At 45.1% G+C, this 26,517-nt stretch overlaps 1 protein-coding gene across 1 annotated transcript in view; it reads left to right on the top strand.

Moving 5' to 3' along the window:
- Window positions 1-26,517, top strand: part of atrn (attractin) — a 154,134-nt gene that overhangs the window by 36,541 nt on the left and 91,076 nt on the right. Inside the window, exons 12-24 of the mRNA XM_080012760.1 lie at window positions 1,782-2,005; window positions 2,884-3,005; window positions 4,388-4,526; window positions 4,682-4,863; window positions 5,691-5,910; window positions 6,540-6,725; window positions 11,130-11,375; window positions 11,513-11,650; window positions 14,476-14,569; window positions 15,926-15,978; window positions 16,662-16,756; window positions 22,274-22,352; window positions 22,793-22,950. Of these exons, the coding sequence (XP_079868886.1) occupies window positions 1,782-2,005; window positions 2,884-3,005; window positions 4,388-4,526; window positions 4,682-4,863; window positions 5,691-5,910; window positions 6,540-6,725; window positions 11,130-11,375; window positions 11,513-11,650; window positions 14,476-14,569; window positions 15,926-15,978; window positions 16,662-16,756; window positions 22,274-22,352; window positions 22,793-22,950 (1,936 nt within the window). The remainder of the gene's footprint in view (window positions 1-1,781; window positions 2,006-2,883; window positions 3,006-4,387; window positions 4,527-4,681; window positions 4,864-5,690; window positions 5,911-6,539; window positions 6,726-11,129; window positions 11,376-11,512; window positions 11,651-14,475; window positions 14,570-15,925; window positions 15,979-16,661; window positions 16,757-22,273; window positions 22,353-22,792; window positions 22,951-26,517) is intronic.

The raw sequence follows: 26,517 nt of genomic DNA, 5'->3' as shown, positions 1-26,517 counted from the left end.
GGGCAAAGCGAGGATTCAGCAGTAGATTCACTCTATTCAGTGCTCCGCTTTGGGTGGAGCGGCACCGAGGTGGCTACTTTCTTTATTTTTGCCTTTTTATTTATTCCCTTGTTCCTCCGCTCACATATTTTCTCTGGTTATTTGTTTGGCTGTCGGGATGGGGATTTGGACCCTGTGTTTGTCCTGCATGCTGCCGCAAAAGGCTGCAGGGATTTGTGCTTTGGTGTCCCTGCTGCAGGGACGGAGTAAAGATGTAGGAATTGGAAAAACACATCAGTGTGATAAGTGAAGATGATTGTTTATCGTTGTTAAGCACTATGGTAACACTATCGTCACAAAATGAAGATATCGCTAGTGACGCATGGAAAAAGAGACGACCATGAAAACACCTGAGCTCTGTGAGATAGTTGTGGTTTTGTTGTGAGAAGGGCTGCCCCGACTCAAGGTTTCCTGAGTGGAACCGTCAGTCGTCTCTTCAAGCCATTAGTCGACTAATCGTTGCACATTCACAATAATAATTTAATTATTTAAATACATTCTTTTGGGGCATTAGAAAATGGTTTGAGTTCCAGGGCTGAGCAAGAATGTTAGAACTAACATTGTTGACACTGTGCTATATTACAGATAAATACAAAACCTAATAACCAGCCTTTAACATTTAATTTACAAGCGCTGCACGAATGAAGCAGGCTGCCAGTTCATTTTACACCAACATTTAAAGTACGATTTTGTTATTTAAGTATGTTATTAACGCTTTCAAATCACTCTTATAATATACACAATGTTTTTTATAATAAACGCAATATTTATTCAGACTTTTGGAGGAGTCAAATGTCATGCTGCGCACACGCATGAAGAGAGCCGCCTGTTAATAACCAGCAAAAAACAAGCATGGAAAGCAGTAATTATTCTTCTGAATGTGTCGGAACAACCAGCAAGGAGACTTCACATTTATTGTTGTTAAAATGTGTTTCAGATGAAAAGCCCTCTAGCATTTCATACACCGGTCCAGCCACGTAGGTTTTAAGATTAATTTCGACAAGGCGCAGCTCCCGAATGGAATTTGTTTTATTTATTCATTTTATTTATTTATTTATATATATATTTATTTATTTATTTATTTTCCTACGACTAACCGACCAATTGAAAAGTTGGTAGACTAAGGCTAAGTTCACACTGCAGCCAAAGGGGCCAAATCCAAATTATTAATATTATTAATAATAATAATAATAATAATATTATTATTATTATTTATTCATCTAGCTATTTATTTATTTATTTATTTTTTGCTGATATGTGACTCACGTCTGTTTCCTTTCACAGCAGTGTGACCAGCACAAATCACATGGAATCTGATCTTTCCTACATTTTTCTGACATGTGTAGTCATAGTAGCCAGCACAACATCTGGCTACTACCCAACCCTAACCCTAACCCCCCATCTGTTTGAAGTGATTCCGCTCTGATCTCTTTTGGCCGTTCACACACACACACAGCAGGGCGTGTCAGGTGGATTTTGTCAGGGACTGAGCAGTGCTTCCTCCTCATATGAGTAGAGATTTGGGACCTAACTGGAGGCAAACCCTTCAGCCGTGCACTATATCAGAGGCAGTTTGTAAAAATAGATCGTATACTCTGAAAGAGACGTTGAAGGTCAGGATACTTGGTGTAAACATGGTAAATATACAATTTATAAGGATAAAATGCAGATCTCTCTCTCTCTCTCTCTCTCTCTCTCTCTCTCTCTCTCTCTCTCTCTCTCTCTCTCTCTCTCTCTCTCAGTGTGATGTACGTATTCGGTGGATTCAACAGCCTTCTGCTGAGCGACATGCTGATGTACGCATCGCCTAGCTGCTCCGCCTTCCTAAGCCCCACCTCCTGCAGCAAGGCGTGGCCTGGGATTGGCTGCCTATGGAATGCTACGCAGGGCTCCTGCCTCCCGGCTCACACTGGCTCCGCCCACATGGAGCCGCAGGAGCTGCAGGCAGCATGCAACGGCAGAACATGTACGTGACGCATTTAACTCTCTCTGTGTGTGTGTGTGTGTGTGTGTGTGTGTGTGTGTGTGTGTGTGTGTGTGTGTCGGGGGGAGGAGAGGACGAGGTCATTGCAAAAACAATTAGGTGGGAAATGAGGATAGATTGTTCCTCCTTCCCGCCACTGAAGTCCCTCGTATTCGCCTTCTGAGTGGACACCGCTGCGTCTGGGCTAATTTTCTTGCGCCGCCTCCGACAGACGAGGCTGGATTGAATGTATTCTACTCTCTTTGAAAAGACAAAGTGGGCCTCCGTTGTCCGACTCTTTCTGGGCCCAGAGGAATGGGGCCGTCAACGGGGGCCACGGAAGTCTTTGACATGTGGAGGGGACGACTTGTCCCAGACCCGGCGTCTCTATCCTGGAAAGGTCTTGATGGTGGAATAGTGTGGTTTCATTCAGGGCATCCAGAAAATGGGTCCCAGCATGTTTAGCATATACACTATAGCCCGAGTGGCACTATTCCTCGAATTATTATTTACGCTGTATCCTTTGTTTTATTCTCCAAACACAACTTGGAAATGATTGATAACCTCTTATAATGACAATGTAAAACACACAAACATCAAGGTCGGGAAGTTCTTGTCCGTGGGTTGGACTTTTCCGAAAGGCTTGATCAGTTGAGCTGGAAGCTGGAAAGGAAGTGAAGTCTGTCCGACATGTCATGATAATATTCATTTTTATTTTGAAGTGCCTTTCAAGAAACCCACAAAATCTTGTAGTATAAACCAACAAGGCGGCAGGAAAGGAGACATCTCTGTATAATCATACTGATAAGATATATATTTCTGACATGAATTTGTCTCGTAGATTTAGAGAAATGGTCTGAATAACGTGAGCTGTTCAACAGATATCGACAACGAGAGATGTGACCAGTACTCGGACTGCTACAGCTGCACGGCCAACACCAACGGCTGCCAGTGGTGTTCTGTCCAGTGTGTGTCTCTGGGAAGCAACTGCACCTCCACCACCGTAAGACAACCCATCCACTTGATCCTTGAGTTGATCCTGATCAAGGTGATCCATCCATCACACTGATCAGAATGTGGGTCTGGACCTGCTGTTGTCCAGAAACCTCCATCCCCCAGGAGATGCCATTGTTAGCAAGACACTCATTGTTGAAGTAGCTCTGGGACAGGACTTAATCCTTCGTCCATTAATTGAAGAATATAATCAAGTGAAGTCAACGATCCCAAACTAAACAATCCCAATTATGAGTTTCTGAGTTCCCTAGTGAGCCTTTACCAAACCGTCTCCATATTTGTTTTTTAAGAATGCTAGCGTAGGCAAGTCAAAAATGTTATTTTTCCCCATCCCTTGCCTTCCTGTTGTAAACTCTCCACTCATCCACTCTGCGTTTGTTGATTTAAAACACCAGCCCCACCTGCCCCTTCTGCCCCTCAAGATGTTTGGTAATGTAGTGCCATGGTCTGCTACAAACACACCTCTCATTCATATCTGTGGGAAGCTGCTGGATCCTCTGCTCCTGTGCTCTTGTTGTTTCACCTCTGATTGGACAAGCCTTGTGGGCCAACACTAATTAACTTGAATTGCATTTAAGTGACCTCAATTTGGAGTGCTGAGCAGCCCGTCGCCCTCTCCAGACAACACAGAGTGTTGTGGACCCGACCCGGCAGGCGTTGGTTGTAGAGAGTGACAATGGTCGCGGTGATTGTGATTGATCGGCCATTTTACCTCAAGTACCGTGTGTCTGGAACACCCTACGATGCCCCGAGGGAAAGCCGAGCATGTCAGATGTTTTTTGTGTTTTGCTCGCCAGACGACCAGTTTGGTGACTGGCGGTCTGGTTTGGTGGTCACTTTGGCTTATTCACGTCTGATCTAACTGTAAAGGAAGGAGCCTCTATGTCTGGATGTCCTTCCTTTATTTTGACAACCGTTCATCTGATCTACTTCAGAATTGGCGGGTGTATTGCTGGGGACACAAGGTGTTGAATTTGGTGCAATTTGGGCACGCAACACGTGTAATATTAATAAACTTTCAATCAACGATAGAGAACAGCCAGCCAGCGGGGGGCGGAGCTTCCCGTGAGAAACAGCAAGCCAGGCTCTGGCTCATTAGGTTTAAATTTCCCACAATGTGCACAAGCTCAAAGTCCTTCGCTCATATCACACACACTTGCTTGCTCTTTGGGAATGTCATAAACTTCATGTAACATTCAGAGGGTATGCTATTTTTAGATTAAACCCTCGTGCATTCCATTCCTAATTCAATCATCTTTATTAATAACAGAGCGACAGAGTTTAATCATGCTGTATGAAAATGGAATAACTCCAGCCCTGCTCAGTACAGAATATAAAGTGTCCTCTCTGTCCTGGACATCCCTCCGCCAGGGGGCTGTTATGGAGTATGATGTTTGCCCCAAGGACAACCCCTCGTACATCTGCAACAAGAAGACCAGCTGCAAGAGCTGCTCTGTTGACCAGAACTGCCAGTGGGAACCTCGCAACCAGGAGTGCATCTCACTGCCAGGTAAGCCGCAAAGGGTTCCAACAAGTCATCTGAGGCTCCAAGGAGGGCCCCAGGTATTCACCTCCAACGCCAGCAAGTCACATGGATCTCCATTAAGTCATCAGGGGAGTCCAGTAAACCACCTGAACCCCTCCTCTCGCACTCCCTCCCCTCAGAGAATGTGTGTGGTGAGAGCTGGCACCTGGTGGGGAACTCGTGTCTGAAGTTCCTGACGGCCAAAGACTCGTACGACAACGCCAAGCTGGCGTGCCGCAGCCACAGCGCCGTGCTGGCCTCGCTCACCTCGCAGAAGAAAGTGGACTTCGTGCTCAAGGAGCTGCAGATCATGAGCGTGGTGGTGAGGACTTCCTGGCAACAATAACATTTTCCATAATGACAGGTTTGCAAAATGTAGGCCCAAAAGTCCAAGTAAATCTTGTTGAAATTGAAGATGTTAAACAAGTTATCTCATGATTTATGACTTTTGAATTGTTCAAGCAAGAATTTCATTAGATTTTTAAAGATTCATAGATTTTGAGGTACGTCTTGGAGAACTTGAAGTGTATTCAATGTAAACCATAAGTGTAACACCCGACAAAATGGCTGACACCCTAGCTAGTCCACTACATAGTGAATGAGTAATGAATAGCACAGTGTGTTTTCATGCTGTTTTATAAACTTCATAGTACTTTGAAATACTAAAAATACCAAAATGTGCATAATCGACATGAGGTGCTCATGCAGGCGGCCGCAGGGGGCGGCGCCACAATCGCTATTCTGGGTTTTATATTTATATAATAGAATGAATTGTCTGTGTTGTATTAAATATACATTTAAATCCTCCTAAATGAAACTTATCTCTCGTACTTACCTCAAAGAGTACAAGTCCTGGATATTCAAATATCAACGGCAAAGTTATTTTGCAAGTCCTTGAAGTGTCCTTCATTAAAGTGTGGCTGAGGAGCCTCGCTCTTTATGCACATTTTAGTATTTTTAGAGCTTATAGAGCTTATTGTTCATTATCACCAGGTGTCATGACATTTCACTGCATACTGTATATGTACGACCGTATGTACATATACGTGATAAATAAGCTCTTGAACTTGAGGTGAAGTGGCTTTGGAGGAACCATAGGAAGGCAGGGTCTTACACATGTCGCTGCTGCCCCCTGATGTCTGTTGGCAGTACAAGGCGATGGTCACACCCTGGGTGGGACTGCGTAAGATCAACGTGTCGTACTGGTGCTGGGAGGACATGTCGCCCTTCACCAACACCACCCTGCAGTGGCTGCCGGGGGAACCCAGCGACGCCGGGTTCTGCGGCTACCTGGCCGAGCCGGCGGCCAGCGGCCTCAAGGCCCAGACCTGCATCAACCCTGTGAACGGAAGCCTGTGTGAGCGCCCGGGTGAGTCCACCATCCGCCGGAGAACCGCACAGGGATGCTCACGCCGGGAGTTGGTGATGCTACATTTCGTCACCTGTTTCTCCTAAAAAGGTTAAACGTTGTTTAGCATGCTCCCTAGTTCTTAAGCTGCAAAACAAACATAAGTTACGACACCCTTCTGCCTTGTGGCTCTTTGCAAACCTTCCGACGCTATCAGATATGTTGATTTGATACAGCTATTAAAATAAACCCCCTCTGTTTTCCACTCTCCTTTGGACCGCCCCTTCAAAGGCCAACAGAGCCAAAGCTGCTTTGCTCTCAATGAACTCAAAAATTTAGGGTGTTACTTAAACTAAAAATGACCCATGATAGTTCACCAAGGATCGAACTCTAAGTGAAACTTGACTCTGCTACCAAAACCAAATCCACTGATCCTGGTTGCTGCATTGAAATGAATACTCAAGGGTAGTGAATAGCCGCTGCAAAATCAAGCATTTTTGGTTTCAACAATCACAACGAACTTCCCGAAACCCTGGGGACTGATATATACGCAAAGTATATATTGGGTAGAGCCTGAAGGAGGGTTAGCACCTCCAACATGCCATCGCTAAGAGGCTCTAACATCCCGTCCTGTCCCACTCTGTCCTCAGCCAATCACAGCGCCAAGCAGTGCCGCACGCCGTGCGCCATGCGTGCCACGTGCAGCGAGTGCACCAGCAGCAGCTCAGAGTGCATGTGGTGCAGCAACATGAAGCAGTGCGTGGACTCCAACGCCTACGTGGCCTCCTTCCCCTTCGGACAGTGCATGGAGTGGTACACCATGAATAGCTGCCCACGTAAGAGACCGCCTCCTCTGTTTTGACAGGTCGACGCTTATGCACAAAATGTTATTTCTCAGTATTTGGATGAATTGATTAGCTGTCGATTGATATATATGGATGATCAGTGAGGGAGCTGCCGTTTGAATCCACGACGACGTCGCAAACAAACTTCTTATCCCTCAACTGGAAAATAACGTTCTACTCCACCTCCCTATTCTACTCTTACTCACCCACCTGTACTTTGGCTTTACTCCTCCTCCCTACTCTACTCTTACTCCACCCACCTGTACGTTGGCTTTACTCCACCTCCCTACTCTACTCTTACTCCACCCACCTGTACTTTGACTCGACTCCGCCTCCCCCTATTCTACTCTTACTCCACCCACCTGTACTTTAGCTCTACTCCACCTTTACGATGTAGGGAACAGCATTGAATGTTGTTCCTTGAATGTCTTGATGTAAATAATGACTTCATTGTTTCATCAGTCAACACATTTACCTTTTGAGCAGAGGTTCAGTGTAATGTGTCGTACGATTCATCCTTCTAGAAATCGCCATGAAAGTCTGTTGAGGAAACCTGAAGCAGACGCTGGATTAAAGCTCTGTTAGTTGACCGTTCGCTCAGATTGTGGTTCAAATGGATCTGATGTTGAACTGGTTTCAGAGCGAGCGGCAGTCCACCTCGCATACGTGTACGTGTGCACACCACGCGCTGCTTTGCTCTCATTACATGCCGGAGACAGTGGGAGAAACCGCTTTGAGCATTTCACCCTCTGTTGGATAATCTGCAGTGATGACTTTTCGGAGTAACAATGTGTTCCTGACTGCGCTGGTTTGTGAAAAGATCTTTGCTGGAATTTTTCCGATGTCCCGTTGGACTGCATTGAGAGTTGTACAAAATTTGCAATTCCTTCTCCGCGAATTGTGCTGTGATTAGTGAAAAAAAGGACCCTGTGAGTTAAATTCATGCGTAACAATGTTTTCCTGGGTGATGGATGCACAGTCCACAACCTGCAAAGCAACGGCAAAATAATTTGACAACACTTTTGACCCTGGAATGCTACTGCTGCTGCCAAACGACTCAGGAGCACAGGAGCATCTGCTACTCTGTCTGTTCTCCAAAGCATTTCAAATTCCCTTGGGTCTCTGTCAGAGATTGATATATTTTAATGTATAACAACGTCCACAAACCGTCTCTTAGCCTTTTTTTAACAAGCACATTAATGTGTTTCTACGCTCCCCATAGAAACAGATGTGGTTTATAAACGTGGTTTATTAGTTTAATACATTTGACTTTGTCTGGCACTTTGTTGTGTTTTTGGCTCCTGCATTAATTCATGCACGTCGGCAGGTTAATTAGGTACATTTTGTTACTGACGGCCACAGGTTGTCAACACGTTCCTGGAGGGCGAGCGGAGGAAGCTGCGCTCTGTGCTGATGGAGCATCAGAATGAACATGAATTCTGAGACCGATGCATAGATCTCTCAGAGGACATTAACATTAATACATTTGGCCGTGAGGATTAGTTGTGTGTGGCGCTCTAGAGCAGGTCAGAAAACACACAGTCCCCAATGTTGGATGCAGTTGTAGCAGCGGAGGTGAAGCACTGCAGCTTTTTATTTATTCTTAATTTTCTTGCATGTGCTTGCAAAAAAAAAATATATACATCCACTGGGTGTTAATGACATTTTCAATGATAAAATAACTTACACTTGTGACGTTTCTTAATGGGAATCCTATCCAAATAATATGCAACATTAATATCTCTGTGAGGGAATCTGTTAGTTGTCTAGTTGACATTGGCAGCTTTCTGCGTCCAGTGGCCCTCGCTCAGAGTAAGGCCCGCCTCCAGGAAGGAGGATCGGTGCAAGTGGGATACCCACTGTCTTGGGAATACTATTACCGAGAAGAAACCTATCAAGAGGTAGGTACTGCACACCACGCTCACGGACCTGGATGGCCAGAAGGGGGCCTATGTGAGATGCTGTTCATTGATTATAGTTCAGCTTTCAACACCACTAGTTCCCACCAGACTGGCTGTCAAGTTGATGGAGCTAGGATTGAATGCTCCGCTGTGCACCTGGATCCTGGACTTCCTCACAGGCCGCCCCCAGGTGGTCAAGGTGGGGAAGTACATGTCAAGCTCCCTCACCCTGAACACAGGATCCTCCCAGGGCTGCGTCCTCAGCCCCCTACTGTACTCCCTGTACACACATGACTGTGTGGCCAGGTCCAGCTCCAACACCATCATCAAGTTTGCTGACGACACCGTGGTCGTGGGCCTGATCACCGACTGCGATGAGAAGGCCTACCGCGAGGAGGTGGCTGACCTGTCACTCTGGTGCCAGGACAACAGCCTCCACCTGAACGTCAGCAAAACCAAGGAGCTGATTGTGGACTTTAGGCGTGGATCACAATCGAGGACGCACGCGCCCTTGTGGATTAATGGGACTTCTGTCGATAGGGTGAGCAGCTTCAGATATCTGGGAGTCCACATCACAGAGGACTTAACATGGACTGTTCACACAGACACTCTGGTGAGAAAGGCGAGGCAGCGTCTCTACCACCTCAGGCAGCTGAGGAAATTCCGGGTCTCGGTGAGGATCCTCAAGTCCTTCTACTCTGGAGCAGTGGAGAGCATCCTGACAGGCAACATCACTGCCTGGTTTGGGAACTGTACTGCCCAGGACAGGCGGGCCCTGCAGAGGGTGGTGCGTTCAGCTGAACGTACCACTGGAACTACCCTCCCCCCCTTGCAGGAGTTATACAACAGGAGGTGTAGTAGCAGAGCCCGTAGGATCATGAAGGATCCTCATCACCCCAACAACGGACTGTTTCAGCTGCTGCGGTCAGGCAAGCGCCTCCGCAGTCACGCAGCGAGAACAGAGAGACTGAGACGGAGTTTCTTCCCTCAAGCCATTAGAACTGTCAACGCTGACCTCACCAGGGGTCCTAACTGAGCCATGCACTAGGCTCCACTACCTACTGTACTGTATGTAGCATACTGTACCGCATACTGTGTCACTGTTCAGGGTTGTTCGTGATGCCGTATTGCTGCGCCGTACTGTTGTATACTGTGCTGTATTATCCCAAACACTACCTCACACTATTCACATTCACACGCCACTTTAATTCACATGCCACTTTAAATGCACATATCTGTATATACATAGGCATATTCCTTCTATCTATTCCATTTTATTTCAATTTAGTTTTATTGTATTTTATTCTATATATTTTTATCTTATTCTATAAGTATTCCACTTACTGTATTACGTTTTAGGAGTCAGTTAGTCGGTCTATTAGAAAGGAATTTTCTACTTTTTATTTTATTTTATTTTTTATTTTTTCCTAGGACATATTGTGTGCTATCACCGGGTGCGTTGCATTACATTTCACTGCATATATGTATGGAAGTATGTATATGTATGTGACAAATAAAAATCTTGAATCTTGAATCTTGAATCTTGAAGATGGGTCTTCCAAATGTTGTTTATTTCACAAATATTTATTTGCATATTCCTATCAAATGGTTGTGTTTGCTATCGCGTTGCTGTGTGTTACTCATGTGAATCAGCAGTGCTTGTTGCTTGTTGACATCCACCCAGTGCTTTGTTGTTATGATCGCTGTGCGGACATTGTCAGATGGATATGCTTGACTAACAGGTGTGTGAATTGACCTGGATATGAAGCATCTGTAGCGCAAAATAATATAACGTTTGTTTCTTAAGGGATAAGACGGAGAGTCCTCTCCTCTGGTAAAACAAAATGAATTCCCAGCAGCGGTGGCACCGGGGGAACCTTACACCGTCAGACTGGAACACATCCATAATGATCTCTGATTGATTACCAAGTTGATCATTTTCTGCTCAGAACTGACTGTAATGTAGTTGATTTTCTTTGCGCCCTAAAATAATCAAACCAAAAATAGATGGATTTTGTTGACCCATAATAACAACAATAGAAATCACGTTAGCTTTAGACTTACTTTAGACTTTAGAACTGTAATTTGATTCAAAATGAACTAGAATTTGCTTGACTTTAACTCTCATACTTGTCATTGTCCTAAATTGTGTCCAGAGAACGATTTATCACGATATGTCATGAATTTCATGATGGTACCGACTGAAAGATATGAATCAAACATAGTCTTATAAGTCAATGTTCCGTTTTGTCACCTGAAAACAAACAGATACATGCTAAATAATGGTCAAAAATCATTATATTATCCCTTTTAATCGACAAATTTTAAGATATTGATGAAAATGGTGGATTCCATTATCATTCCGTTAGAGTCTGGAGGTGGAGGTAGGGGGAGTAGGAAGAGGTAAAGTCATTGTGGAATCATCAGTTCCCTCCAGAACTGTCGTGACCCACGTCGGTTACGTCCTAGTTCTGCCCTCTCTGCTTGCCCACAGCTGAGAACTGCTCTGGCTACCGGACATGTGCCCAGTGCCTGGACCAGCCGGGCTGCGGCTGGTGCACGGACCCCAGCAACACCGGCAAGGGCCAGTGCATCGAGGGCTCGTACCGCGGGCCCTTCCAGACAGCTGTGCCGGCGCCCTCGACCCTGCCGGGCGTGGCCTCCAGTCCCCAGCCGGCCCTCAACGCCAGCATGTGCCCCGGCCAGGCCAAGTACAACTGGTCCTTCATCCACTGTCCAGGTCTGTACCGTAACCAGGTCAAAGATTGGCATTTTTATTTATTTTTTTAATAGCAGATGTACTGTAAGTTGTAGTAGTTCCAAATGTAAGTGCATTTAAAACATCTCCTTTATATGTTTTTTAACTTATCGTAACAGCTTGCCAGTGTAACGGCCACAGCCAGTGTGTCAACCAGAGCGTGTGTGAGAAGTGTGAGGATCTCACAACCGGACGACACTGCGACAGCTGCATCTCTGGTTTCTATGGCGACCCCACCAACGGAGGCAGCTGTCAGCGTGAGTGGTGACGACTCTCGATTTCCTTTGCGGGCGATGCGGATGGGTGTCTGAGTTTCTGTATGTGTTGCAGCGATGCGCTCCAACGAGTGCTGAGTGCATCCTGTTTGTTTGTTGCGTTCAAGCCATAAAAAGCATTTTGGCTCGCTCCTCCAGGAGGTCACCCTCCATGTTGGTGTCGTGCGCTCTGCAGCGGAGTTGTGCTGCGTGAGCTGCAAAATTAAAAATTAAAAGGGAATTTTAAGCCAATGATAGAAATGTTGCAACAAATACAAAGTGCATTATTTGTATTTCCATGAGTTAAGTGAAGGAAAAGTGACTCTACCCAAGAGCCAATAAATGTCTGTTCTTCGGTCTTAGTGATGGTGAGTTTGAATAACACTTGGGTGGATTTAGGAACATTTCCTGCACATTCATGCATATTTCTAGTTGTAGTAGCATAGCATCTAACTGACAGTCAGTCAGTTCATTTATTCTCTGTGTTCAGCGTCTGTGTTGCCCTGAAGGGTTTTTAAGATGTAATTCATTCCATATCTCAGTGGGGCCGCCAATCAATAAATCAGTCAACGAATCAATCCAGAGGTCAAACGGGCTCTCTACGCAGCTTTATTTAGCAGTTTTTCACAGTCATTATTTAATTCTCACGTCTTTATTGACTGATCTGTCCCTCAAGGTTTTTCGGTGAAGATAACATTTACGGCAAATTGTGATGGGCACTAAAGATGCTTTTTATCTGTGTTTACGTTATTCTTAACCTGCCTCTAACCTGAGCGCAGGTTTTATGAGCAAAGCACCCATCTAATTTTAACTTGGCACCTAATGTTGTTCAAACAGGCTGTCGGCGTGTTGGCAGGCTGCTAAAGGAAATATTTTTAAACCGGGCTGGAAATGATCGACTGCCGCCTCAGTTTTTATTCTTCCGGGGCAGCGATAACGCACGACGGCAGAGCGGTTAATTAACTTACCCGCACAGCGGAGAATTATTAGGGCGAGAAAAGCCCAAATGACACAGATAGAATAGACCTTTTATTCAAATTCACAGAACTTTGTTTTTCTGTAAGGAAGTTCATCTGTGGAGGCAGCGTACAGTCTTTAAAAACGACATTAGACAAGACGTAAGTAACACACAGTACATGAATAAGAGCAAAATGTGTTTGACCATGTTAAAGGTATAAACAACAGGATGTGTGTAACGTCATGTAGAGTCCTTTCTGATTGGGTTAGTGCAGGGGTGGGCAAACTTTTTGGCTCAGGGGCCACATTGACTTTTAAAATTTGACAGACGGGCCGGGTCAGCACAAGATGCATACATATCAAACATAAACAGAAAAAGAGCATTACAGTGTTAATACACTTACCTTGTAGTGGGAACAGTGTTGTTGATCACCCATTTTTGCCAGTGCATCGGAGTTTGGTGTTAGTTTTGTTTTGGCAATTCTCAGAACAGATCTGAGGTGTTCATCGCTCAACTGGGATCTGTGTGGTGCTTTGTTGGTGTTCATCGCACTAAAAGTCTGTTCACACACATACGTAGAGCCAAACAACAGCAGCATCCTCTGTGCCATCTTCTGGATGTTTGGAAATTTGCCTGTGCTTAATGAAGCATAAAACTCATCCAGTTTAACAGAGTTGAACTTCTCCTTTAAGACGGTGTCACATTGGAGATCAATCGGTTCCAATTGCAGCTCCTGTGGCGCCGTTTCAGGGTCTTGTGAGAAGGGACATGACACCGGCTGAAGTGACTTGTCACCTCTTGATGACCGCCGACACACTGTCATACAAGTCCTCTCACCGTGTTTTCCCTTTTAAGGATTCCACGGCAAAAAACTCCTCCGTTATCTCAAAATTGTCATTAATCCCTCTGAGAAAAATGAAAAGCTGAGCGGTGTCCTTTATGTCATTACTTTCGTCCAGTGCCAAAGAATATCATGTAAATGACTCCGCTTTTTTGTTTAGCTTGCGAGCTAAGTCTTCGTCAATTAGTTCAACACGGCGAGTCGCTGTCCTGCGTGATAAGCTCATTTTTTCAAATTTGTTCTTGCTCCCAGGACACAAGATACCTGCTGTCTCTAGCGTGCACTCTTTGAGAAACTCCCCTCCGGAGAAAGGCTGCTGGCTTTTGCTAATTTGAATGCCAGCAAATAACTTGCCTTCGTGCCTGATTCTTGGCAGTTTGTTGGATAAAGGTGTTTTGCTGAGCCTGCAAGCCAGCTGCCAACCTCTGAGCGGTAGCCGTCCGTGCGTTGCGTTGATTGGTTGTTAGCGTAATTAGCACGCTTGGTGGAAAAGTGACGGCTGATTGTGTTCCTTTAAAACCGCAATCGTTTATTGGCAAATAAGACATGCAGCCTTTGAGCGGACCTGGGTAAAAAAATATTTAGTTGTCCATTCCTTATTAAACACTCGACACTCACTGTGGACTTTTCTTTTCGTTGGCCCACTCGTTGTTGCAGATGGCTTCAGAGTAGTAGCAGAGTAATAACACAGAGAAGCTCGGGCTCCGCAAAATCAAGTCACTGCGCCTAATGCGCCACCTGGTGAAACGCCAGGCGTTACAGGTCAAGGTCAAATGAATGCGGTCATAATAATGAAATCTGTACCAATCCTCGGCGGGCCGGATTAAAAAGACCAATGGGCCGGATGTGGCCCGCGGGCCGTAGTTTGCCCACCCCTGGGTTAGTGGATCATTTTCTGGTTGGACGTGGCCCCCGCTCACCAAGAAGCTTTTAAAGGAGCTAAAGGAGACGTACAATCACTTGGTCCTTTCAACTCTGCCGCTTCCTGTTGTTTGTTATTGTTTCATGGCTTCTGTTTCCCTGTCACAGCCTGCAAGTGCAACGGCCACGCCAGCATGTGCAACCCCAGCAACGGGAAGTGCTACTGCACCACCAAAGGCATCAAGGGAGACCGCTGCCACCTGTGAGTACACACACACACACACACACACAGACTCTGTGTGCTCAGTGGTTCTCAACTGGTGGGTCCCGATCCAAGACAGGGTCTCATGTCCATCAGAGTTTCTGGTCGAAAAAATCGCTGCGGGTCTGCGAGATTTTAATGTCCCAGCAAATGGAAGCGATTCCGGTCAAATATCTGTGTTTCTTGAGCTCAAAACCAATTGATAAGCAGTCTTTATAGAGAACGACGTCAAGGCACATCCATTTTCATGTCTTCTATTGAACATACAAAATAAAGTCCAGCCAGTTAACGCCGTTATTAAAATGATGAATATTACTACATGAAATCAAAAAGTTTCCGTTGGTGCTTGATGATAAGTAACAAGAGCAGATGCTTAACGTGAACATCACACTAAAATAACATTTTATAAACAAATCAAAAACAAAATTAATTTGGCAAGTAGGTTATAATAAATAATCAAGTTTGTGGTGTTGTCCGTCTATTTTCACCGGTACCATTATGACCGAGACATTTAAATATGTCGGACCTCAACATATTTTCCCAGTCAAAAACTGGTAATTACCGGATAACGGAAAAGCCAGCTGTCCATTTCTAGAGGACCACAAGGTGTGTTTCTTCACACCTGTATAGACATTTATGAAGTTTTTTTAAAAACTCTTTTCCGTGTCCAGTAAAGCGGAGCTTCCTTAATTACGCTGAGACCGTGCCCGGCGTCTACCTCGGCCCGTGCCCGGCGACGTCGTCGTGCCTGGCTCCTCTTTCCCCCACAAACTGTCAAGTGCCCAGTTCAGCATGGAGAGGAACTTTGTGTCATGTCACCTGAAACTTTACAATGGATGAGCGAGTCGCCACCACGATGGCGACGATAACATTTCCAAAAGTGAAAATCTAGTCTCTTGATTGGATTTAGATTCCTCCCGTCCCCAGTCGGAGTCGTGCACAGTCTGTTACTTTCACTACAAACAAGCGTCTTCATACAAATGTTGGTGGAGGTTGATGTTACAGATGAACGCCGGTCGGTCTACCAACCCAAGCACCCCTTTAGTTTTATTTTTCTGTTTGTGGGGTTGTTTGACGTTTGTTTGTTGGTCTGACTTGAGCTGTGAGACATTCCATCCTTTCTTTTTCCTGTCGTCCTTTCTTGACTGGAGCGGCAGAATCACAGCCTTGTAATCTGCTCTCTGGGCTGATTCTGCTCTGAAGGTCAGGACGTGCAGGATACTCACTCCCTCCTTTTGTTTATCTCTTTTCTCTTTATGTCTACCTTTCCTCTCTTTCTCCATATCCCTTGCTTCTCTCTCTACCCCCGTCTCCCTCCCTCTTTTCGTCCCACTTCCTCTCTCTGTTCACTTTCAGGTGTGAAGTGGAGAACCGTTACCAAGGCAACCCCCTAAAAGGAACATGTTACTGTAAGTGGATTTCCAATTTACTGACTTTTGTCAGGGCTGAGTGTCTGTGTTTGTGAGACGACCCCTTTTTCAAGGTCACGTTTTAGGTTGTTTTTTTTTTCTTTTCCATTTTGTTTGTTTATCCCCCACATAAGATACTCTGTGTGTGGAATTAGTGTGAGCAGCACTTCCACCGCCTGTTTGTCCACGACGCCACGGCGATAAACAAAAAGAGCGGCTCAGTAAACTGGGATGTTGACCTTCTGTGACGGAGTGGCTGCAGAGTGGATTAAAGCGCCCGAGCCGCCCACACGCAGCCAAATTTGCCAGTCAAAGAAAAAAGTGTTTTTTGTTGTTTTTTTTGTTTCGTTTTTTTACGACCAACGAATATGTCGTCACTTCCTGTGAAAAAAGGCATTCTGTATATCACAGAAATAACTGGAAATATTTTTTCTCATATTTTTGAACATTTTCAAAAACAAAAACATTTCCTTGCATTCCAGTAATAAGTCTATGCATGTCTACTTTAAATTCAAGCGCCAATTAATTTAAATACACAGAAACACAATTTTTGTTTTTATGCATACAGTATTTTACATCTTTTTTCTGTGCCTTTCCCGCAAACACACGATCGGGTGTGACTTTGAGACTGAGAGCGATGAAGCTGCCTTCTCTCTGTTCCTAAGCTCTCCCCCTCTGAACAGACACCCTGCTCATCGACTACCAGTTCACCTTCAGCCTGTCGCAGGAGGACGACCGCTACTACACCGCCATCAACTTTGTGGCTACGCCCGAGGAGGTAGGTGGCTCGCCCAAGTCACACGTACACCACCATCTTGGTAGCACGAGCTGACAGTAAGGTGGGAGCTAACAGGACTCCCGAATCGTCGTCTAACGTGCATCTAAAAGACCGGTCCAAACCGTAACCACCTTTCATGATGCGATGCACCGATGAACTGTAAACAGAGTGAGATGTTGTTCCAAAGCAGGCCCTTTTCATAGAGAAGGGGGTTTTGATTTCAGTTTTTACTTGGAAGTATGCCAGGGCCCGACAATAACGCCCTGTTGCCTGGGAAACCAGACACGGCCACTGTCAACCATCCCCTGCGGTCTGGTTGCCCCGTTGTCAACCACTTTTCATACGTTGATAAAAATCAGCTTGGACTCCGTCCGAACTGTATGTAACAACAAGCAGCTGATGCTTGGAGAGCCTTCTCAAGCACGAGGAAGAACGACGTGATCAGCATTTAAACCGAAAAGCACGATACCACCAGCAGAAACCTGAACAATGCAACATGAGCTCATTGCCCATTTCTCCAGACACCATGTCTCCAGCTGTTGGTGCCTCCGTCTTTAGCATCCCAGAATATCCTCATTACAGACTGACGGGATCGCTCTGTCTCTATAATAAGAGTGTCCCTGGCGCCCGCCTCATTAGAAACTGTTAAACCTGACAATTATTCTTCTTTTCTTTTTTCATTTTTCTTTATCCTTCAGGATTTATTTGTCCCCTGGATTCTCCCCGGAGGCTCTCCTCCATCATCCTAATAATTACCAAAACAAAATGATTATGACCAAACTCGTTATGTTTAATTTATTAATAATGGCAGTGCTGACGGCTTCAGCCACTCTAATAATCTTGTGGTGGTTGTAATAAGTGCGGGGCGTCGCTCCCAACGAGCTCCCAAAATACTCTGAACCACAAACGCACTGAGGCTCACGTCAACACAGGGGCGGCCATGTTGAAAGCCAACCAGCGGAGCAGCAACAAAACCAAAACCAAAGTCCTTGTGAGATGTGATGATGATGTAGAAAACTCGATTGTCCCTCTACTCCCCAGCCCCTTCCCTCCCAGATGGAATCCGTAACATTGCTGGATAAAAACATGCTTGAAAGGCAGTAGGTATCATTCCCACGGAGCCTCCTTTACACAACAGTTCCGTGTGGAGTGTGTTCCTACGTAGATGACTGTTATGGATACAGTACGTAAGGGGTCAGACAGCAGAGGAGCCTAATATCATGCCAGACGGGACAACACGATAGTTTGGAGCAGAGTAGACTATGCCTCTACGATACCTCTACTCTACTATACCTTTACTATACCTCTACTATACCTCTACTCTACTATACCTTTACTATACCTCTACTATACCTTTACTATACCTCTACTATACCTCTATTCTACTATACCTTTACTATACCTCTACTCTACTATACCTCTACTCTACTATACCTTTACTATACCTCTACTATACCTCTACTCTACTATACCTTTACTATACCTCTACTATACCTCTACTCTACTATACCTTTACTATACCTCTACTATACCTTTACTATACCTCTACTATACCTCTATTCTACTATACCTTTACTATACCTCTACTCTACTATACCTCTACTCTACTATACCTTTACTATACCTCTACTATACCTCTACTCTACTATACCTTTACTATACCTCTACTATACCTCTACTCTACTATACCTTTACTATACCTCTACTATACCTTTACTATACCTCTACTATACCTCTATTCTACTATACCTTTACTATACCTCTACTCTACTATACCTCTACTATACCTATATTCTACTATACCTCTATTCTACTATACCTTTACTATACCTCTACTATACCTCTATTCTACTATACCTTTACTATACCTCTACTCTACTATACCTCTACTATACCTATATTCTACTATACCTCTACTATACCTCTATTCTACTATACCTTTACTATACCTCTACTATACCTCTATTCTACTATACATCTACTATACCTCTATTCTACTATACCTTTACTCTACTATACCTCTACCATACCGCTACTCTACCATACCGCTACTCTACCTCTACTCTACTATACCTCTACCATACCTCTGCTCTACCATACCTCTACCATACCTCTACTATACCTCTACTCTACCTCTACCATACCTCTACTATACCTTTACTCTACCTTTACTCTACTCTACTATGCCTCTACTATACCTCTACTATACTTCTACTATACCTCTAATCTACTCTACCTCTACTATACCTCTACTATACCAACTTCTCTACTATACCTCTACGACACCTCTACTATACCTCTACTCTACATTACCTCCACTCTACCTCTACTCTACCTCTACTATACCTCTACTCTACTTTACCTCCACTCTACCTCTACTCTACCAAACCTCTACTCTACTATACCTCTATACCTTTACTATACCTCTATTCTACTCTACCTCTACTCTACCTCTACTCTACATTACCTCCACTCTACCTCTACTCTACCTCTACTATACCTCTACTCTACTTTACCTCCACTCTACCTCTACTCTACTATACCTCTACTATACCCCTACTCTACTATACCTCTACCATACCGCTACTCTACCATACCGCTACTCTACCTCTACTCTACTATACCTCTACTCTACTATATCTCTACCATACCTTTTCCTATACCTCTACTCTACAAAACCTCTACTATGCCTCTACTATACCTCTACTCTACCTCTACTCTACTCTACCTCTACTATACCTCTACTATACCTCTACTCTACCTTTACTCTACTCTACTATGCCTCTACTCTACCTCTACTCTACCTCTACTATACCTCTACCATACCTCTACTATACCTTTACTATACCTCTACTCTGCTATATCTCACCTCTGCTATACCTCTACTATGCCTTTACTATACCTCTACTCTACTATACTTCTACTATGCCTCTACTATACCTCTACTCTACTTTACCTCTACTATACCTCTACTATATCTCTACTCTACCTCTACTATATCTCCACTCTACTATACCTATACTCTACTATACCTCCACTCTACTCTACTATACCTATACTCTACCTCCACTCTACTCTACTATACCTCTATTCTACTATACCTCTATTCTACTATACCTCTACTAAACCTCTACTCTGCAATATCTCTACTCTGCTATACCTCTACTATACCTCTATTCTACTATACCTTTACTATCCCTCTACTCTGCTATACCTCTACTCTACTATACCTCTACTCTACTTTACCTCCACTCTACTTTACCTCCACTCTACTATATCTCCACTCTACTATATCTCCGCTCTACTATACCTCTGCTCTACTATACCGCTACTCTGCTATACCTCTACTCTACCTCTACTCTACATCTACTCTACCTTCACTCTTCTCTACCTCCACTCTACTCTACCTCTACTCTACATCTACTCTACCTTCACTCTTCTCTACCTCCACTCTACTCTACCTCTACTCTACATCTACTCTACCTTCACTCTTCTCTACCTCCACTCTACTCTACCTCTACTCTACCTCTACTCTACCTTCACTCTTCTCTACCTCCACTCTACTCTACCTCTACTCTACCTCTACTCTACCTTCACTCTTCTCTACCTCCACTCTACTCTACATCTACTCTACCTTCACTCTTCTCTACCTCCACTCTACTCTACCTCTACTCTACCTTCACTCTTCTCTACCTCCACTCTACTCTACCTCTACTCTACCTCTACTCTACCTTCACTCTTCTCTACCTCCACTCTACTCTACCTCTACTCTACCTCTACTCTACCTTCACTCTTCTCTACCTCCACTCTACTTTGCCTCTACTCACGTAAACCGAGTCAGCAGCTGAGGGGGAGGAGTCAGCAGCTGAGGGGGGGAGTCAGCAGCTGAGGAGGAGGAGTCAGCAGCTGAGGAGGAGGAGTCAGCAGCTGAGGGGGAGGAGTCAGCAGCTGAGGGGGAGGAGTCAGCAGCTGAGCACAAGCTTCACTTGTATCCGAGCTCTGTTGTGGGGGAAGCCTTGGCGGCTGGTGCACAGCTGCTCTTGGCATCTGGAGACAAACACACAAGAATCAAATCTAATGTCTGCAGGGGATTCTTCAGAACTTCATTTTTTGTTGATTTTCTGAAGGGGCTTTGAGCCAGAAATAATAATCCTTTCCCGCTAATGATGTGCTACAGTTTATATTCGACTGTTTATCTCATTTTAACCCATTTAAATGTTAATTTTCTCGTAAACAGAAATAATGAGTCATCACTGCTGTGCTGCTACGATGTGACCGGCCTTGTTCGCCAAAAGCCTGCGTCTGACACAGCTGCTTTTATCATTTGAGAGTTATATTTATTTTGAAAGAGATCATTTCAAGCGACTGCTTTTGCATTACAATGGCATTCGGCGTTGTGTGACATTGTTATTTAGCCACAATAACATGTCCAAATTTCTTTAGAGTGTTAATTACAGAGTTTTTTGGAGCACCACTAAGCCAGGGCTAAGCGGCTTAAAGGTTCCAGCGTTGTATTTACAGCAGAATTAGTTCCACTCTTTTGACTCCGCCCAATTTAGCGTTTCAACGTCCTTTTATTTGACTAGATTACTTTAGAAAATACCGCATTTTAAGTCGGCTGCAGAATTCCACAACCATTCTTTGTCCGCCTTCATGGGGAACGTCAGCCATCTGTTGCATGTTGTCCCGTGTTGCGTCGGGGTGGTGGTGTTGCTCTCTAGTAGGAGATGCAACGCTCACTGTGGGTTTCCCTTAAAATCAGATCGAAATTGAAACGTCACATCATCTCCTAACATCATATAAAACTTTACTCATGATCTTTTATTATCTTTATGATAATTTTCTAATACTCGTGATGTCATCAGATGCACTCACCTACATTCAGCCAATCAGATCGTTTCATCAAATGATGCCGAGGGCACAGACACGACTATGAAAGACGTCAGATCACTGCGCCGTTCACACGACAGGACTTTGTGTCGTGATCAGGAATCTTGGTGCTTTTCACACGATGTGACTGATCGGCAACAGGGAGTCTCCCGGCGTCTCCCGGCGTCTCCCGGCGTCTCCCGGCAGGAGGAATCCCAAGACCAGTCCATCGCCTCCAAACTACGTTTTGTCATGAAAACACAGATGCCAAGCGCAGGAGAGGGTCATTTGATGTTTATTAAAAAAAAATAATAACAATTAAAAAATAAATAAAGCAGAATTTAAATAAGAAACAAATCAAAAACCTGAAGAAGAAAAGTAAAAAAGACGTGTGTTGAGGAGCCACGCCCCCCCGCTGAGGCAGGCTCAGTGGGGGGGCGTGGCTGGCTGGAGGGAGCCTTGCCTGCCCCTCCAAGGTCAACTCTTATTTTGAAAGTGAACAAAGGAGAAACGTATTCAGTTTCTTAACAGGCAACCGTCCCGCGCAACACGGCTGACCATGGCCCAAATCTGGTTACCCGTGGCAACTGGGCAATGGTTACCGTGGAGCCCTGCTTAACCCCCGCGTCCCCCCTCTCTCCTCCTCAGCCAAACCGAGACCTGGACATGTTCATCAACGCCTCCAAGAACTTCAACCTCAACATCACGTGGGCCACCAGCTTCACCGGTAAGACCCTGCTCCCCCGGGAGCCTTCAGAGGGCGTGGCCGACCCCGCCCGCTGCACTTCCCTCAACCACGCTCACCCTCTGTGAGGGCGTCAGGCTCCTCCACACCCCAGAGTGGAAAGTGTCCCTGTCACGTGTCCTACATCCCATCATTTTTAAAACTCAACCAACTTTATATTGTTGTAAATAATGAGATGAGTGACGTCTTTGTGAACTTCAGCCTTTTATTGCTTTATTGGTGTGGAGTCGTAGAGTCAACCTCAGCAGATCACTGCTCCACGTCATCACTGATGCACTTTACTTTTATTCTTCTGTCCATCATCTGGACCTTCCTTCATTTTATCCTTCTCTCCTACCTCCCGTCCTACCTCCCATCCTACCTCCTATCCTACCTTCCATCCTCCCTTCCACCCTGTTTTCCTCCTCTCCTCCTCCCTCCAGCCGGCACACAGAGTGGAGAGGAGATTCCCATCGTCTCCAGGAGCAACATCAAGGAGTTCAAGGACAGCTTCTCCAACGAGAACTTCGACTTCCGCAACAACCCCAACATTACTTTTTTTGTTTATGTCAGCAACTTCACTTGGCCCATCAAGATCCAGGTGAGTCCCATCCACGTGGATGTCTTTGAAGTGGGCAGCGTGCCGTCGTGTGTTTTGTGTGTTTTATATATTATGGTTTAGCGCTGACTCACACTTGTCTTTCTGCATTATCCAACCTCAAGTTTTCCGTTTCCTGATGTTAATCTTCTTCAGTTATACGTGGGCACAAAGGATCAAAGTCATATTATTTCCTCTGGACGTTGTACATTTACAGACCGTTGACAACCTGCGTGGAACACAAGCAAAAGCCAAATTCTTCCCTCAAGACAAACAAAGAATACATTTTTTATCTATGACAAAACGGCTTCCTTGAATAAGCATTGTGTCATCCCAGCTCCCCGTCCTGCGTCGTGCTGTGCCACGTGTGTGTTGGTGTCACGTTGTTCTCTACGTGTTATTGTCAAACATTAGTTAGCACATCATTGATGAATGCCCAATCTTCAAATCACCACATGGAGTCAGCGGCCTCATTGAACCGGATGACGATACCACTTCTTGGCTAATGTCCCAATTGCCTGTGTAGCCCTACACGAACGAACGAGTAAGCACTGTATGCACCTGAAGTATTTGAGTCAAAAGATGATTCCTTGTCTTTTAAGTCATTTTTTCATTTTGATTTTTCCAACCAGAGAAATTACCACAAAGTATTAGAATCTACTGGCACAGAGTTTGAAAGTGAACTCTCCAGGTTGATATGAACTGTAACCCTTCCCTCCCTCTCCCCCACTCAACATCCACTGATACCAGCGCAGCGCTGCTTTATTATCCACCGAGGCCTAACGCTGCATTGTGAAGTGCATGGGAAGCGAGGGAGTCGTGATCAAGCACAACAATGTGACTGTAATGCTGACATGTAGATATCCTAAAAAGATCAGCTTGTATATCTACTCGTTTGATGAACCTCGTTACGCGGTGACGATAGGAAATGTGTTTGGGACGAACAGCGATCTTCCCTACGACGCCTCCGGGAATCCGTGTGTGTTTGCATAACCATCACTGGGCAAATGACAAACTGAACCGAGCGCTGACTAAAGCGGAGCGCGTCGTCTCGTGCTGTTACTATGGTTACTGTCACTGGCTGCCGACTCAGCGCCAGACCGACGGAAAATATGAAGATTGTGAAATGTCTGAGCGCTCAGTCACAGACGGCTTGATGGCAGGACCCAGGGCTTGTGTTCAGAGCGACAGAAAGCGTTCAACCTTTCCAGGATATCCATAAACTACATCCAAAACTCTCTTTTACGTATTTGACTGACTTGACTCTAGGACCCCACATGGACCCCAAGGGTGGCCCTCTGACTGCCTAACTGAAAATAAACATTCACGTTACAGCATTTACAGTAAATAAATGTACGGAAGTACTTCAGCTGAGTACAATTTGGAGGTAAAAGTACTTTGAGTTTGGGGTTACAGACACTTTATGTCACTGTTTAATTTACATTTTACCAAACTTGTGGCAGAGATTAAAGTAACCAGATGCATTTACTGCGGTTCTCTACTGAAGTGTAGTAGCTGTTATTGATGACAAAGCAAAGTGGTGCCAAAGCATGTGAACCCAGTGCTACCCTGTTGTTCTGCTCCAAATATTTCCCAAGGTTGGAAGCTCTGCCAGTGTCTTCAAATTCAAGGGGAAACACTCATGTCTATAGGGGAGTCCTGTGTGTTGAGAACGGTTAAATCTAAATGGATTCAAATGTAATATTCACCACAACATCTTCTTATGTCTATGGTTGGACATGATTTTGAAATGCAAAAATACAAATGATTGAACAGGCCCCAGAGAATATCCACTCATCACCACCCTGTTGTCATTCAAAGGTTTAGTTTCATAATTCATGTCTTCAACACAGTCAACTTGTGTTCATCACAACAGTTATTTATTTAATAATATGATTTACGGGTCGTTTTTCAATACTGAGTACTCATAAGGCACTTGTGTTCAAAATTCATCCTTCTGGTGTGAACAGCCTTGGGAGGGATTCCCTCCATTATATCATCATTGTTGAAATGCATGCTGGGATATCTGGGTCAATCCAGTCGCCCAGGTCCCTAACTGATCCAACGCCGATGCTTGAATGGGCGAAACAAGAAGACGTCCACGTGTTTGAGGTATTTGTGGCTTGGTGTCATCTTGAGTTTGGGCCAGAACTCTGTGAGAGGCGACGTCAATCAAGTTGACCAGAACACGGGAACAGAGTAGGACACATATTGATAAAGGGCAAATTGATCGGCCACCATCAGCCCCGCCTCTGTTGTGTGTTTCACAGCTTCCATCACCGCTTTGTGCAGCCGTGGTGTTGGAGCCTGAGCTGAAGCTCTGTGCTCCATCGTCCTGGAGGAGAGACAGCTTTCAGCCTTAATCTGCTCGTCTCCCTGCCGGTCGCCGCTCCGTTGGCTCTCCAGACTCTTAAGACTCCTGGTTTTTTGGCGACCGCAAAACGGACCCGGCCGACCCGATCTGTGAATGGAGGCCCTACTTTGCATGCCCGCTTGTTGTGTCTGTTTTACACTCCTGTTTGTCGTCTTCCTCAGACGACAGCGGAGATCCAAATCTCTCGTCTTTGTTGTCGCTGCCACAGAGCTGGTTTGGATGGACACGCAGGCAGCATCCACAGTCGATTTGGCCTAGTTTATATTCATCTATCCATGCTGAGCATGTTAGTGCAGCTTAATTCATAGTCATCGGTCAGTATTGTTCGGGATAATGGTTAATCATTCAATATGGTAGTTTATCGTTCAGGATTTTAGTCTCATCAAATATTATTACTTAAAAAGATTTTAAGTCTCATCAAATGTAAGTCTATTTGCTTTGCTGTTGAATAAATACCCTAGCTACACTTATCACAAAGATATTACTATTCCAGGCCCCTTAAAAACATCAGGCAGCTTTAAGATGTAGGCACCTTATTAGCATGTGGAGTGGCTGATCCACTCTGCTTGACACAGAGGTCAGAAGACTCCACTCTCTCTCTCTCTCTTTCTCTCTCAGTGAAGGGTTGAACTGTGAGGCTGCAAAGCCCTGCTCGCACACCAAATACGTCACCTCAACCTCCTGCCGCTCCCGTGTCTTCAGCTCCTTCTGATGCTTCCGCACACGCTCGCACACGTGTGGCCTGGATAACTGAGCTGGTGGAGCATGTTTCTTACTCCGCCAGGGCGAGGGCTTGGCTCCCCAGCGGAGCCGCACACGCCGGGAAACTCAGCATTGTCGTTTTCTCTAACTGGCTTTGGTTAAAAGCTCCTCAAACAGCACGTCGGTCCGTGGGCTCGGCGTGACTTTGCGTGTGCTGTCACGTGTGCTTATGGACACGCATGAAGACACAGATGCTCTGCTTCCTGCGCTGCAGCTAGGCCGTGCTAGATAACAAACACATCTTTCTGAGTTTCTGTTCTATTCTCAAAAACCAAAACCAAAATGATGAAAGTGAGTGTCTGGAGGCATTTGCTGCTTCCCGAAACCCAAAGAAATGACGGCTAAAATGTACGTCTGCGTTGCAGCGGATGCCAAGGTCTGCACGAGCATTTGTGGTTCTTCGTTGTTGATTCTGTCCTGATTAACTGCTGTCG

Source organism: Zeus faber (genome assembly GCF_960531495.2).
Source record: "Zeus faber genome assembly, chromosome: 13".
NCBI classification, from domain to species: domain Eukaryota; kingdom Metazoa; phylum Chordata; class Actinopteri; order Zeiformes; family Zeidae; genus Zeus; species Zeus faber.
This window is presented reverse-complemented; position numbering and strand designations above follow the sequence as displayed.